This window comes from Pleurodeles waltl, chromosome 6, assembly GCF_031143425.1.
Source record: "Pleurodeles waltl isolate 20211129_DDA chromosome 6, aPleWal1.hap1.20221129, whole genome shotgun sequence".
Classification (NCBI taxonomy): domain Eukaryota; kingdom Metazoa; phylum Chordata; class Amphibia; order Caudata; family Salamandridae; genus Pleurodeles; species Pleurodeles waltl.
In genome coordinates this window covers 1,502,911,484-1,502,926,491 of record NC_090445.1, presented here as the reverse complement: position 1 = coordinate 1,502,926,491, position 15,008 = coordinate 1,502,911,484, and the positions used below count along the sequence as shown (strand labels likewise).

The following is a 15,008-nucleotide window of genomic DNA, read 5'->3' as shown; positions in this document are numbered from 1 at the left end:
ACTTTTTAGTCCAAATTAGCAGGGCATTGTAACAATATTTTCAGTCACATATTCGAAATAGAACTGACAGCAAGACTACAAATCACTGCTACATACACTGGCAATCATCTCATGTTGATAATCATCGACCTACTGTTGAAAACCAATGAACCCTGTGCCAGAATTTAGCCATGCAGACATCACATTTATAGCATATTTATGGATACTCCTATTCCTTAGGCAGGGTAATGAGTATGCCATAATTTTTCGAACTTTGCACAAACAAATCCGTGTTTGTACAGAATTCCAACCTACAAATAAAGTCCGCAATAAACCACTAGAATCCAGATGCTATTTCTCAAAAATTCGGAATAGTTGCAATTTTCTGTACCTGAAAAGTTCCCAACATCTGGCAGTGGGATTTTATCAGGTGCAATAAATATCACCAACCCCTCTGGGCAATTGAGATCAGCGCACTTTTTGGGTACTTTGGTGCTTTGCAAGCACCCTCAAAGGGCTAACGTGACATGTCTAAGTTTTGCACAAAGACCTTTGTCACTGTTTTAATTCCAGTTTACTACCTCAAAGGTTCCATAACATTTCTGGAGATAAAAGACTTAGGCCCAGATTTAAGAGGGCCTAGCGCCCCTGTGCCACATTAGCATAATGTTTTATGACACTAATGGAGCCCAACTAGGCCAAATTTGCTGCACCATATTTACAAATTGGGCCGCTTTGTTTCTCCTTGCGCCATGTTATGCCTGCGGCAGGTATAATGTATGCGGGGGGGGTGTTCCCCTGTAATGGGGAGCACAAAAATAGCACAGTGGAATCTAAAAGATTTCCCTGCACCATTTTTTGCGATTAATTTTCACACCTACACAGAGCAGGCATTGTTTACAATGGGCCTCTATGTACTCTGAGGATTAGCACCAATATTTTGGCAATAATCCTGCAAGGTACATCAATAGTATCAAAAATGTTTATTCTATTGCCTTAACCCTGAGCCATGGTGCACCATATATTAAATACAGGGCACACATGGTGGCGGTAGGGGGCTCCAAGGGGCGCAACAAAACTGGGCCTGCATTGGATGCAGCGTCACTTTTGTTAAATCCGTCCCTTATTTTCAGTTAAAACTTTTATAGGAGTTCCAATATGAATAACGCAGGAATCAAGGTTTTGAGCTTTGTCTCTTTCAAGGATAGCATTTCTAGAAAGTGTGAATGGGTTTTCCGCTCCGTCAACACTGTCTATGCGCATTACCCTGACATGAATTCTCTTTGCTCTGCCGCTGTTTCCATACAGCAATACCAGAGCCTCTTTTTTGCCTCAGGACTTCAAGCCGTGTTGTGGAATCATCTGTCTGCAAATCGAATTTCATGGTTTGTGAATAGGCCAGGAGTGTAGTCGCTGAGCCCAATCAGATGGTCAGCAGCCGGTGAGTTTGAGAGAACACTGATCGTTGGGCCCACCGCGTGGGGTCCTTAAAGAAAGTCCCTCTAGGTTCTGCTGAGGACACATGCAAAGGAACACCTTTATTGTGAAGCTAAAAATATAGGGGGAGACGTGTTAACCTTGAGGCTTCGGGACGAGAATAGAGGGAAGGATGCTCTTTAATCTCTGCACTGTGACATCACGAGAAATTTGACCTGGATTTGTCCTGCCTGTAATGTATTTGTGAATTGTAATTGCCTTTCTGAAGGGAAATGATTGTGTTCCATCCTTTACAAAGGAATCCATTTGCAGCTAATATGAAATACGTGACGTGCAGTAGCACTGTCTACCGCAGGGAGTAGGAGGAGTTCGAGAATTAGATTAAGCAGGCCACTAGGCAGTATAAGCAGTATAAAGCATTTTATAATCAAAATAACCTCCTCTCTCATTATGGTTGAGACTAATTCCCAATTCAGAGTTTTTACCAACACTTGCAGGAAGAACACACGTGCCAATAGGTCCAGTTCCGGCAGGAGTCGCCCGATTTGTAAAGCGAAAAATTACTTTATTTTAACTGTGTGCTGCCTGATATTGGCTGCTTCAATAGAAGTCAATAGGCATAATACATTCCCATGATTTTTGTTTTTAAAATCTCCCAGTTTCCTGTTCTGAAATGTTGGCATGCATAGAAGCAGGAGAGGTGCTTAATGTTTTAAAGAAAGAGTGCCATGGTGAGAGCGTGAGTTATAGTTCCTTCAGTTGCCTATAACCGGTGAATTTCAACATATTTTTGGGGTTTAAGATGTTACGTTTAAACTGACATTTTCACTTAACTAAAACAATTTTTACTCTTTTCGTAAACTAACAACTCAGTGCCTGTTTGCCAAACTGTAAAGTTATCAGTAGCTTTGCAGCCAACCTCACAACGTGCACAACCAAAGGTCTGTCGCAGGGAGAATTGGATGCCTGGGGTGGTTGGGCACTGTGTCTGGTCACAGGCGCTGGGTGGACTCCCTAGCTTGTCGGAATAGGCCTGTAACCGTGCCCTGTGGCCAACTCCACACTGCTGAAGGCCAAAGACAGTTTGTGGTGGGTGGTTTGCATAACTACACTTGGTAATAAGATTTCACATTAAGTTAAAAAAAACTATGAATTTACTGAAAAAAAACAAAGGTTATATTGGCATTATAGTTAAGTGAAAATGTCATGTCTTCACCACACACTGCTTGTGATATCATATTTTACATTACTCATGACATGTACTAAGACATTATTGATAAGAACACTGATGATATCTGAAATGACAACATTGATGGCAACACTGTGCATGAGTGTTGTGTGCGTAGGTGTGAGGTATACTTCCTTTAGTTAATTATAACTTGTGAATTTCAGTGTTTTTTTGTTAAAAATATTATATTTAAACAAGAATTTTCTCTTAATGATAATGTCACTTTAATTTTTTTTAAACTAACAACTCTTCTCGTCTGTAAAGTTATCAACAGCCATGCTATGTTATGTTGGTTATTTGTGTGATGCCTTGTCTCACTTAAGATCACCTCAAGCCACTCAGTTGGGAGATGGTAGAAATGCGGGATCAGGATATTGTCATGTTAGTTGGATTGATGTAGAAGCCTTGTTGATGGACTGGTCTCCCTAAAATAAACTACTTCATTGGTCGCAGAAATTATAACAAAAATCACTCCTGACAAAACAAAAGATTTAAAATACATATAGATGTGCATCGATGTGATCATTTAAAGTTTCTCTCCACATGATAGAATCTTTAAAATAAAGTATTTCCATTGTTTTCATGTAATCCCACAAAGGTTTTGTGAAGTGATGCAAAATTAGACTTTTAGCGTGAACTGTGATTTGCCTAATCTCCCATGACGTTTTTCACAAAAAAGGCTACTGACAGGAGACTGCTTTCAGCAGAAAATGTCTCTCGACGAGAAAGTTTCTGTCCGGATGTCACCCACATGCAAAAAGTACAAACATTTCACTGGCATGTTTTACATTTCGTCCAGGTCCAGTATGCTATTGAAATGTAATCCCCAGCTGCAAAATAGATCTGTAGTGTGGTTTAAGTTGCTTTTTTTTAAACTGTAGATTCTCTGATAAAAAATATTTTTTTACAATTTTCACTCCCCTTCTTCTTTGACAGTTGACTGTTGGGATGGACCGGACGGGGAACCCATTGTGCACCACGGCTACACTCTGACTTCCAAAATACTCTTCAAGGATGTCATTGAAACAATTAACAAATATGCCTTCAGCAAGAATGAGTATGTACAGTATTTTAATTTTGCTCTTTCTTATGCAGTTGTAATACTTGTTACCGTTTCATCAAATATAATAATATTATTTTATTTGTCTTGTCTATGTACCATAGTTTATTTTCAGAGCTCTGTGTTCATCATAGTGGGCATTAATTACTGCTTTACTGCGTGGACCACTTCTCTGTTTCAGTTTGGAACTGTAGACGGGAAAACTAAGCATTCTTTTTTAGGCAGAACTTATAAATGCCACTTTTGGAAGTCATAAGACGAATATTTTGGGGAATTTCAGAATAAGGCATTCGGTGCACCTTATGGAATAGCTGCTTTCTAATTGGTTGCACAAGAAAGGCATGCAAGTGTCATGAGTCAGGAATGGAGTTTACCTTTTTTGCCATGCTCATATTTTTTTTTATGATGCCTTCACCGGTCCACTGTTAAACACGAAATTCAACCTTCACTTCAGCTGTTTGTTTTAGGCAGTGCGTTGCCGGGGGTAACATGGTCCGGTGAGTTCCTTTGTTTCACATATCACATTGCAACGACTCATGTATGATAGCCTCGTAGAATGTTGTCATTTCTTAAGGAATCTTTTGGGAGCAGCCATCTACAGAAAGATAATAGTTAATTAGGCACCATTATTTGTTCAAAATATAAGATCAGTGAACACTTCATTGCAGCGAACCAACAACTAGAGGTGGGAAAGCCACTGAAAGCTCGAACCAGACTCGAGTCTGAAGCCTGGTTCTGGCTCAGCTCGAGGTCCTTTTGGAATCTCGAGCCCATAACAAGCTGAGCTTTCATGTGACTTGACCCCGCCACCTCCGTCTACCCAGGATGCGGCGTTACAGTCACTGCAGTCGGCTTTTGGACTGGGGAACCAGTTTGAATCTCGGTGTCGTCTCCTGTGACTCTTGGCAAATCTTCTATTCTCTCTTTGGCTATAAACAGACCATCGTGAGGTTTTGTAATATAACAGTTGCTTGGGGTTGAGTCTGCGCTATGTAAAAACTACAGAAAAATGTACAAATAGGTAAAACTAACTCTTAACATAAGGGAAAACAAGTGGATACCCATTTAGTGGCTGATTTATACATCATGAAAACAGAAAATCTAAACTGGACAAATAGTGTTTTCCTCGCTTTAGTTGTGTGATATGAGGCAAATATTTCTTTCACCAAAACTCTCTTTTGTTCATTATTAAATGTACATTGATGCCTGCATATTTGATGGTAAATGTGAATGAATAACTATATATAGACTTTCTGGAAATTGGTGCCCATAGCTGTGTGGTCTTTGTGCATGCCCACTGTCCGCATGCACGAACGAAAAGAAAAACCTATTAGCTTGGCTAGTGATATTTTTTCTGAGGGCCAATGCTAGTTGCAGCTGCATACTCCTAGCTCATAAACTCTACATTGAATTTTCATCTACACATACTGACAGTTAATGTGTTTCTTTAACTCTTAATTGTCAATAGGCAGTGCTTAATTTGTAAACAAAGAGGTGGCGGTGCTCACAGCCCTTCTCTTAAACACGAGGCTGCTCTAATTAAATCTACCATAAATCCATTTACGGCCACCCCTGGCCCTTCAGCTCATCCTGCAACTTTCTACTTTCTCCCTTTATGACGCCTTTTAGTTTTTCCTTCTTCCGTCTTTCCCATATGTATCTTTTGCTTGCAGCAAATGCTTGAGGCATAAGAATAAGCCCCGGCCCTCACAAATAAGTGCCGGTGCTCAGCACCGGAAACAACAAGCACAAATTAAGCACTGTCAATAGGCACGCGTACATAAAGGCATGGTTTGAAAACAAAAACCTTTCAGTTTCATAGAGACATCCCTTTTGTTTGCCGCAAAATACAGTGTGACAACGCTTTTGAGTAATCCACTAAAGCGGTGATGTGCTTTAGCAGCCAGCCATAAAAAGAGCAGATTGCCTCGGAATTCCTAGTAAATATATCAACGCAAGCATTAGATGAGAGTATAATCACAAAATTACAGTAGTGTCTTTTCACATACTGCTTACCGCGGATTGGATTTCCTAGGGGCACAATTAATCCAGGTATGCTATTACTTCACTCAAGAGCACCCAGTAATATCCCCTGAAGGATGAATGGCTGAGCCAGTCATTGTTATGTTTCTAAAAGATGACATGCACGTTATAAGCAGATCTCTGCAGGAACTAGATTAGATTCACTGGGCGGTTGGTTTTCCTACCTGCTGTATTTGCTCAGACATTGTGGTTGGCTGTGGCTTTTATCTACTTTTGAAATAAAATCAATGAGGTAATTGAATTAGTTTAATCCAACTTTGAGGTCGATGTGATCCACGTGGTGGATGAGGCACGCTGTTTGTTGCTGGAATTCACCAGTCGACCTGAGCCCAGCCAAACTTTTATACATATCTATTCTCTCTCTCTCTCTCCCCCTCTCTCTCTCTCTCTCTCTCTATCTCTCTCTCTCTCTCTTCTTATATGCCCTAGTTAGGTGAGCAGGCTGGCTAATGCCTGTACAGGGTTAGCTCCCGGTCTGCTTGCGGTATTGAAGGATTGTTTATTTTGGCCTGCTGTTTTCACGTCATTTCTCTTCATGTGGGTGCATTCTTTCTCGTTGGCATCACAAAATACAAATGTGTTTCTAAAGCTGAGTTGTGCATTCTCCCATCTATGCCACCTCGGCACCCAGAGAAACCTGCTGCGGAGTGCGCAAGGGCTTCTCACTAAGTCTGACCCTCTACAACACCTACATGGCTTCTCGTGCTAAAATTTTCAGACAGTATGGCCTAAACATTGTCTCCTATGCTGACGATACTCAACTGATCCTCTTCCTGACCGATGACCCATCAACAGAGAAGAGCAATTTTCACATCGGAATAAGAGTAGTCACTGCCTGGATAAAAGCTAGCTACCTCAAACTCAGCTCAGACAAAACTTCGTTCTGGGCTACAACTCTCTGCCTGGGATCACTCATGGAGGCCATCTTCCCTGGGTAACGCCCCTACCGACCATGCACATAACCTGGGTATCATCCTGAACCCCATGCTATCCATGACCCGTCAGGTCAATGCCGTCTCATTGTCATGCTTCCACACTCTCTGTCTCCTTTGAAAGATCTTAAGTGGATCCATACTTAGACAAGAAGGAAAGTCACCAACGCACTTGTCAGCAGCAAACTGGACTACAACAGTGCACTCTATGCTGGCATCACAAAGAAGCTACAAGCAAGACTGCAGAGAATCCAGAACTAAGCAGCAAGACTCATCCTGCACATCCCCTGCCACAGACACATTTCCGCCCCTCTCGGAGACCTCCACTGGCTCCCTGTCAACAAACCCATCACCTTCAAGCTACTGACACATACCTACAAGGCACTGCACTTCATCGGACCAGCCTACCTCAACCACCACCTGACTTACTGCACCCCCCACCCCAGAAAACTCCCATCCTCCCAACTCACCCTCACTGCCATCCCCAAAATCAGGAAGAGCACAGCCGGAGGCAGATCCTTCTCTTACCTCACAGTTTGGACCTGGACCACGCTCCCTTTCAACCTCAGACAGGCCCTCTTTGCTGATCTCAAGACCTGGTACTTCGAATGATCAGCATGCCCATGACAGCACCTTGAGACCCAACGGGTGATAAGCCGCGCTTTACCAGTATTTGATTGATTAATTGATTGATGTAGCTCCATCACAATCTCCCATGGAAAAACATTCTGTCCGCTCAGAGGAACTTAACAGAGCTTCAACCACATCCAAGTGAAAACTTTGGGCGCTACGTTTAGACTCAGTTTTAGGCTGACTGGTGTCTTAAGTAGCTGAAGACTTGCGGCTGTGCTATTTTACCATCTTACAAAGTGTTCCATCGTTGCTCATCACAGGAACGTTCAAGGCGTGCCGCTTTTGGCTGGGAATATAGCAGAATTTATTGACAAATCTAAAGTGAGAAACAGAACAAAACACAACATCATACACAGAGCAGCATTAAGAACACAGTTAAAACACAGCATAGGTTATCACAATAAAACAGCCAAAAAAGATCAAAACATACCATTCACAGTACAACACAACAAATTCACATTGCAATAATGCAGGACAAAAACACAGAAGCACCAAAAACAGTAGCACACACCACCACCACAAGAAACTTTCACACAGAAAATGTTCACAAACCAACTTCCCAACAATTACCACTTTCTACAACTTGCTTTCATAATAAGATGGTAAAAGGTGTTTGCACCAATCCTACCACCAAAGACATAAAATTGGGCCAGCCACAAATGTATTTTTGATTTGGCCCCTTTTCTTTAGCATGGGCAAAACTGTCTGCAAGGGATCCTACCTTGGTTGTTCTAAGCATCCCAGTACACCCCTGGGTTGGAATCAGTGCTTCATTTGAGCAGATTGTTGTAGATAGGGCCCACAACATATATTTTTGGGGGCATGCACTTATTTTCCTCACCAGACTTCGACCCTAAGGGACCTAGAGAAAGACATAAAACAGTGATAAAGTGAGAAATTAGCAACGAAAAAGTACCTTTAAAAAGCAAGGAGTGTATGGTGGAAGTATGATGTGAAGTCAAGGCTAGAAGTCCTTATGTTCAGAGACCCCAATATTTGGTAGCACTTAGTTTTTCAAAGTGTAAGGCACATCTGAAAAAGTTTTGTTGCAATTTTTTACGATTGGTGCAGACATGGCATTTTTGCTGAATAACAAATGGGAAAGCAAAATTTGAACCTATCAGTTGGGGAAAACATAAGTTTGACTAAACCAGTGGCGAGTGCAGAATTGCTATACACTCGTGCAATCAGTGTAATGCGGCCCTTGGTGGTGTCCACCTTTGCCATCGAAGCTGGTACTCCATAGAAGACAACAACTGAATAATCTGGAGGAGGATGGTGATCTTGAGGAACACAAAGAGATAGTGTAATGACATAGATACAGAATATGCGAGCCACGGGGCAGACAGGAATGGTGTGATGATTCAATGGGCTTACTTTGTAAAACAATAGGTGCATGGACCAGTAGTTTTATATGCTGCTCTTACAGAATGTCAGGTTTACTGAATTCGAAAGCTGCCCGGTCTTGTTTCCACCTTACGCCTCTTTCATTCATCACCCCACAATCCCTGACCATTTATCTTACTCTTTTTAAAACCATCATTCTCAACTCCACTTTTTTCCCATCCTTCACTTGCTCTTCCTTTGTCCCTTTTTTAGCATTATTTTTCTTGTTCTAGGTCAAAGTCTGGATATACAAATATGTATCTGTTCTGAAGACAAGTCCCCACCACTTGCAACCACCAGTACAAATAGGGCACCTGTGAGGAGGTACAGGGAAAATGACGGACAGCTGTGGAGCACATGGACAGTGTGAGGGACTTGAGACACCAAGCAAGTCAGTTTTGTTATGTGGCTGCTGCTGTTGCACGTTATCAGCGTAAGTAAATGCACACCCCAGAGACACCCGAAGTAGACTTTGGGCATCATCAAAGACAGTTTCACATGACCTGGTTCCTATATAAAAACCAAGACTGCACTATAAGGATAAGAGTAGCACAAATTACCCAATCACTTATGCCAGCTTTTAGGAGAGATACAAATAAAAAGACCTTAATATACTGAGGCAGCAAGCACTTTTAAATACATATATACGGGTATATGGATGTCTCATACAGCAGTGGCGGCTGGCAGGTTTAGGAGGGAGGGGGGCGGGCAGGAAGCTCACACACACACTCATTCTTTCACACACACATGCACGCACATCCATTAACAACACTCACAACATTCAAACATGCACGCACGCACCAAACATTCATTTTAAAACATTACACACACACACACACTTACTTTCAGCCTCGAGGTCTCAGGAGGGTTGGGACTCCTGCCTTCCCTCATTGGCTGACCTTAGGTCCCAATGAGGGAAGGCAGCAGTCCCAGCCTCGTCACAGAGTGGGATGGGGCCAGTGAGACTGCTGACCACACCCCACTCTGTGACGAAGTGTCACTGATTGACACTCGCCCTGGGCGCTTCAGGACTTAAATCTGAAGCGCCCAGGTCGAAGTCAATGGGTGATGCTTTCCTCGTCACACAGGGAAGGGCCTCGAGGCACCTTTGCTGGGCCGAGGAGGTCACGCCCATAGGAGCTGTGACCTCCTCAGCCCAGCAAAGTTCAGCTCAGGCAGCCAGGAGTCTGCCCAAATCGCGCATGTCTCACTTCTGGCTGTCTGAGCTGAAAATGAAGAGTGTCTGTCAGGCTGACCTTTGTTCAGCCTGACAGACACTCTTCATGAGGGGCAAAAGGTGGGGGGGCGTGGCCCATCCGCCCTAAAGGACGGGCCACACCTGTCATACAGCTTCTTCAAGCTGGATGAGACAACAGACCTCTGATATTCCTCTTGCAAGCATCATCCACTCCCCCTATCTTGCACTGAGAAGTGGATATTCGGAAGCACTAGTGTAAATTTAAAGTGCCAGCTGGGAGGAAGTAACCTAGATGACTGCTTCTCCTGACACCCTCAGCTGCTACTAAATGTAAGAACTGCGAGGGCTGGAGGAGCACGTGAATACGGCAGTGGAAACAACCCTTTCCAAATCCGTATTCCTAGAATAAATGCTAAAAGCAACTACCAAAAACCCAGCCTAACAAACAGTGGCCAAGGTGTAATATTATGTGAGAATCAACTAATGTTGCACACAAATGGGAAACAACTATGTGTCACCAAGGGTGAGAACTCAAAATATACCGAAGTGGAATTCTTAACCACGACTGCCACGACAAGTGGATTCATCCCAAAACTTTAAAAACTGCTCAGTCATGGGCTGCCATCTCAGAAGAAGAGGAACTAGAGCCCACCATTTCAGGTATGACAAATTCAGATACTTCTGAGGAAAAGGGGTAAGCACCACTGTAGGTTCGCTCTAAGGTGTCTCATGTGCAATTAGAAATAAAGAGGGTAGTTAAAGCACTTCATGAGCATTCGAAGAAGTCACTCCATGTAGAGATCAAGTTGTGGCTGTGGAGTAACCTTTGTATTCATTTTTATCAGAGAATATCATAAAACCCTTCGCAAAGCCACTTGAATAGCTCCATCGGTGGCACTGATGGATCACCATGTTGTGAGGGCCTGCATTGGGCACCTCCCATATTCATTACGATTCAGGCACCAATTAAATCACCCCGCCAAATGGCTGTGCCTGAACCATGTAGGAAGCCAGGCCCGGATTAATCGGCTCCCATGACAGCGTGAACAGCTGACTTTCCCAAGGTGCAAGGACCCTCAAATCACCATCTTAAATAAAGGTAAGTCTGCAGCCTTATTTGTGGTGATTCAGCACAGCCACAACCAACTCTCTTTTGCTCTTTGTTAACTCCCTACCCAATTCATGCTTGGCTTTCAATGTTTCAGGTCACATCAGTTTGCAAGGCGCCTGAAACTAAAAGTATCCAGGCACCATCTCAAACTTCGCGCTCTAGGCTAGAACAAAAGGGACTTGGCCTGTGGCAACTCGAGTGGGAGATCATTCCACCATCTTTCCGTAATTACCAGCTACTGCCCACCATCCATCGTGTGTTTTTAAATTTACAATGCACTATCGGAGACTGAATATAGGATCTTAGGCACCTTTTCTCAGCATAAAATTTAAATCCTAAAGGCCATGGGTGTAGGCCAATTTGATGGATGTGTTATGGTCTAGCCTTTCATGATTTGTGGGGGAGCACTGTTATGTCTCTAATCACTGTGTTCGTGCCGTAGGGCATTGGTGCTGTAGTTTATTTGCAAGCATGCACCTTTGGCACCAAACATAACATTGAATAGGTACGAAATAGAACTGTTCTGGGCGAAGGATTCTTTCCGCCATCTTCTGTGTCATTGTCACCCATGGACATCTCATAGCCTGCAGATCTGTACAAACCCAAAATGTGTGAGGAGCTTTGAGGCGCACGGACAAGCAGTGTGGATGCATGGAGATCCCGAAGTGGACAGAATGAAGATAAAATTCTACCAGGTCTGACCAGGTGGATTTGTTTCCAGAGACACAAGCACTAATAGTGCCTGTGATAGCAACACATTTGGTCAGAAATTCCCGTTTCTTCCCAAACTGGTATTATGGCAAGTGGGGAGAGCGGACTACACAGATATGTATTCTGACACTTTTGCATGTAATCTCCCATGTTGTGGAGCCTTGTGACATACAGGGAGGTGAGGAAAGTGTAGGCCCAGTTCCCAAACTCACCGAAATTCAAAGAATCTCTTCTTTATTTTTTTATCATAATACTGAGTTGGGTGCGCAGTAAATTTTGGGCTCTCCAAAACAATCGTTTTCAAGAAACTTAATTTAGACGGGCAAAATAAACCCTGCTAAGCTCTAAAACCTGTAATATCGTTTGATGTTTTAGTTGATAGATATAAATAACTTGAAGAAAATTGTTTTGGCAGACTTATGTCTTTGGCTGTGTGTCTCAAAGGGGAATGTGTTTCGTTTTTCGTATTTTGCCAACGTCTGCAGCAGAACATTAGCTGCAGACACGTTTTGAAACATAAAGGAATATGGCGTGTTTTAAATGCGCTTCTGTTTTACTGTTGCCCTCAGTAAAAAGAGGTGACCGCTGACAAATCCCACAGTAGACGAGGACAGCTTTCGTAAAAGAAGGAGGTGGCAATAGAACTATTGCAGTGCTGTGCGATCAGCCACCGCTACTTTGGCGGAGCAAGGGATGCTCAAGGCGCTCACACTACAGTGGGTTTTTTAGAGGGATGCATGATTTTCTTTTGCGCAATTACCCCACATTTTTGAAAAATACACGTAATTAGGAAAACTGTAAAAAAGGGATCTGGTTCTCTAATTTAGTTTAAAATGTGCCCATTTTGCACTAAAAAAACACAAGCGCGGCAAACATCAGCCACTCTAGTTCAGGCCATTTGCATTATTCCAGTGTGTTCTTGTTAAAGTGTCCCCACAAACGGCGTGTAATTTTGTGACGTGGAATTTTGCATAACAAGAGTAACGTTAAATTACCAAAATCAAGCCAGAACACACAGGCATAGCAGAAATTTTGTTCGGGCCTAGTTTCTTCTTTTTTTTTTTTTTTGCAAAAAAAATGGTGTCCGCCCCGTTTGAATATTAATTAGGCAGAAACTGAATTGCAAATTATTGTGAAGAGTAGTGAATGTTGGGATGGAGGTTTGCATAGGACAGCAGACCTCTATTCAAGCATTCATGTTCACACTGTGCCTGCAAGGGGAAGCGTTCACAATGTCACAAACAGTGATACATTGTGATAGGGTGACCAGAACTTTAAAGCCGAAAACCAGTACATTTCATAAAAATAGAAGAAGAACTACAATTTTACTTCAACTGAGCACACAGAATGAAAGCGCTCGGCATAGAATTACAGAAGAGGAACTAAGAACATAAATAAAATCCAATTTTAATTCCAGTATAATGCCTGTTAATTAAATTGCTTTCTGATAACACCTGCTAACTGTCTCAGCTTTGGAAAGCTAAACAAACAAGCATTTGCAATGCAAAGGGTCTCACGTTTGCTCAAGTTAGAGCTATTAGCATTGCAAATTCCTAAGTGGACTTTTCATGCTACATAAATTGAAAATGAAAAGTAAAACAGTTGACATAAGCAAGCCAATTCAAAGCGCCACGACCGCCATGAGGGTGAGCATGTGGGAGAGACACAAAAGGAAAAAAATGTTCGCTCACAGTCAAACTTATCGACAAACGTGTAATTATCCATCTAACAGGGTCTGTGGCCAAGGCGGTAACAAAACTGCCCCAAGGAGGAACAAGTGTAAAGCAGTTACCAATGATGACAAAGGATTTTTGAAAGGCAAGCCCATGAGCGAGTGATAGTGATGGGCGTGTAGTGGGCATGGTTAAAAGCCCACAGATAGATTACAACAGGTCAGAATGCTTGCACGCTCAACCTAATGAATCTCCTCCGTTTTCTGATGACACTCTCTAAAAGCCAGGACTTGTGCTAAATTTCCTGAAATCTGTTGGGACAGCTGGTGAAAAATCGAGTCTATCCAGGCAAATTTAGGATGCCTGGCACCCTACACTGTGATTGTGTCATGCGTGGAGTGGTCTCTTGGACCACTGTCTGCACTTCCTGACATCTGCTTCCTTCTTAAGGAGAGTTAAAGCTGTCAAATCATGACATCTTACATTTAGTGAATCATTAGAGTTTGCCCTAAGCAGGCTTTGATCATCTCATGCTTTGCCACCACAAAAAAAGGCACAAAGTATTTGTGCATTCAATTGCATAGCTTGGTCAGTAATATTGGGGGGGGGGGCTGAACAAACACGAGTATATGTCAACATACATTATTTTGTGTGAGCTTCAAATTTCCCAACAGTCACGCAGGCATATAATGCTAAAATACAATATTTTGTCAAGTTCCCAACATTTTTGAAGACTTTCAAAACGGAAAGGGAGAGAGAGAGTGTGTGTGTTTGTGCCTGTGTTTATGGAAACATTTCTGGTGAAATCCAAAAGACACCTCACTATACCCAACTGAGAGCTCCCAAACCTAACTATTTACCAGTAAATACATTTATTAGGGGAGTATAACACCCGAAATACCCACTCGCCCAGAAGTTGTGCCCCTGAGTGTGATTCACAAGGCCTAGGAAAGCGCCTTTCATGTCTCTTTTCAATTGCAGGCGTTTTCATTGCATTAAATGCAATTGTTAATGCCCATTATAAATTTCAGCGCACATCTGCACATTAAATTCAGATTCTACATTTACCTTTGTGTTTGCAAAGTTGTTTTTACATAAGGCCCCAGATCTCTATCCACAGTGCGCCGATGACATTAAATTATATCTTGGCGAACTCCTGGATGGTGTCAAATTGTTGGTTGTCTGTTTCCAAAACATCGATGAGTGGATGACTTACTTCCATCTCACTTTAAACCAAAACAAGGCAGAGTTTCGCATTTTTTTAGCTTCTTGGCACTATTTGGTGTCTAGTCCAGCAATTGCTGTTGATTGGCCACATGTTACCACAATGGAGTCTTTGACAAACAAGCGTTGGCAACGCCGTCACTAAAAAGGGGTAAAGCTGTACATTTTAAACAACACGTCTTGATGAAGGCTTAATATTCGCCTTTCCTTGCGTAACCCTTCTGCTTAACTTTTCATTGTTGATATATAGTTCATTGGTCAGAGATTGTTATTTATTAAGTATTATCTCTGGAGAAGTCCCTTTAAACGACTGGCCTCACGCTTTGCCCTAGAATTCTCAATTACAGATTACAAGCATAAAATAAATTATTTCAGTCAGTAGTAAGCATGCAA

The 15,008-nt window shown here is 42.4% G+C and overlaps 1 protein-coding gene across 1 annotated transcript in view; it reads left to right on the top strand.

Annotated features, from left to right (window-relative positions):
• The window catches only part of PLCH2 (phospholipase C eta 2), a 1,343,524-nt gene that overhangs the window by 1,087,282 nt on the left and 241,234 nt on the right, over window positions 1-15,008 (top strand). The window contains exon 9 of the mRNA XM_069240985.1: window positions 3,581-3,701. Within this exon, the coding sequence (XP_069097086.1) occupies window positions 3,581-3,701 (121 nt within the window). The remainder of the gene's footprint in view (window positions 1-3,580; window positions 3,702-15,008) is intronic.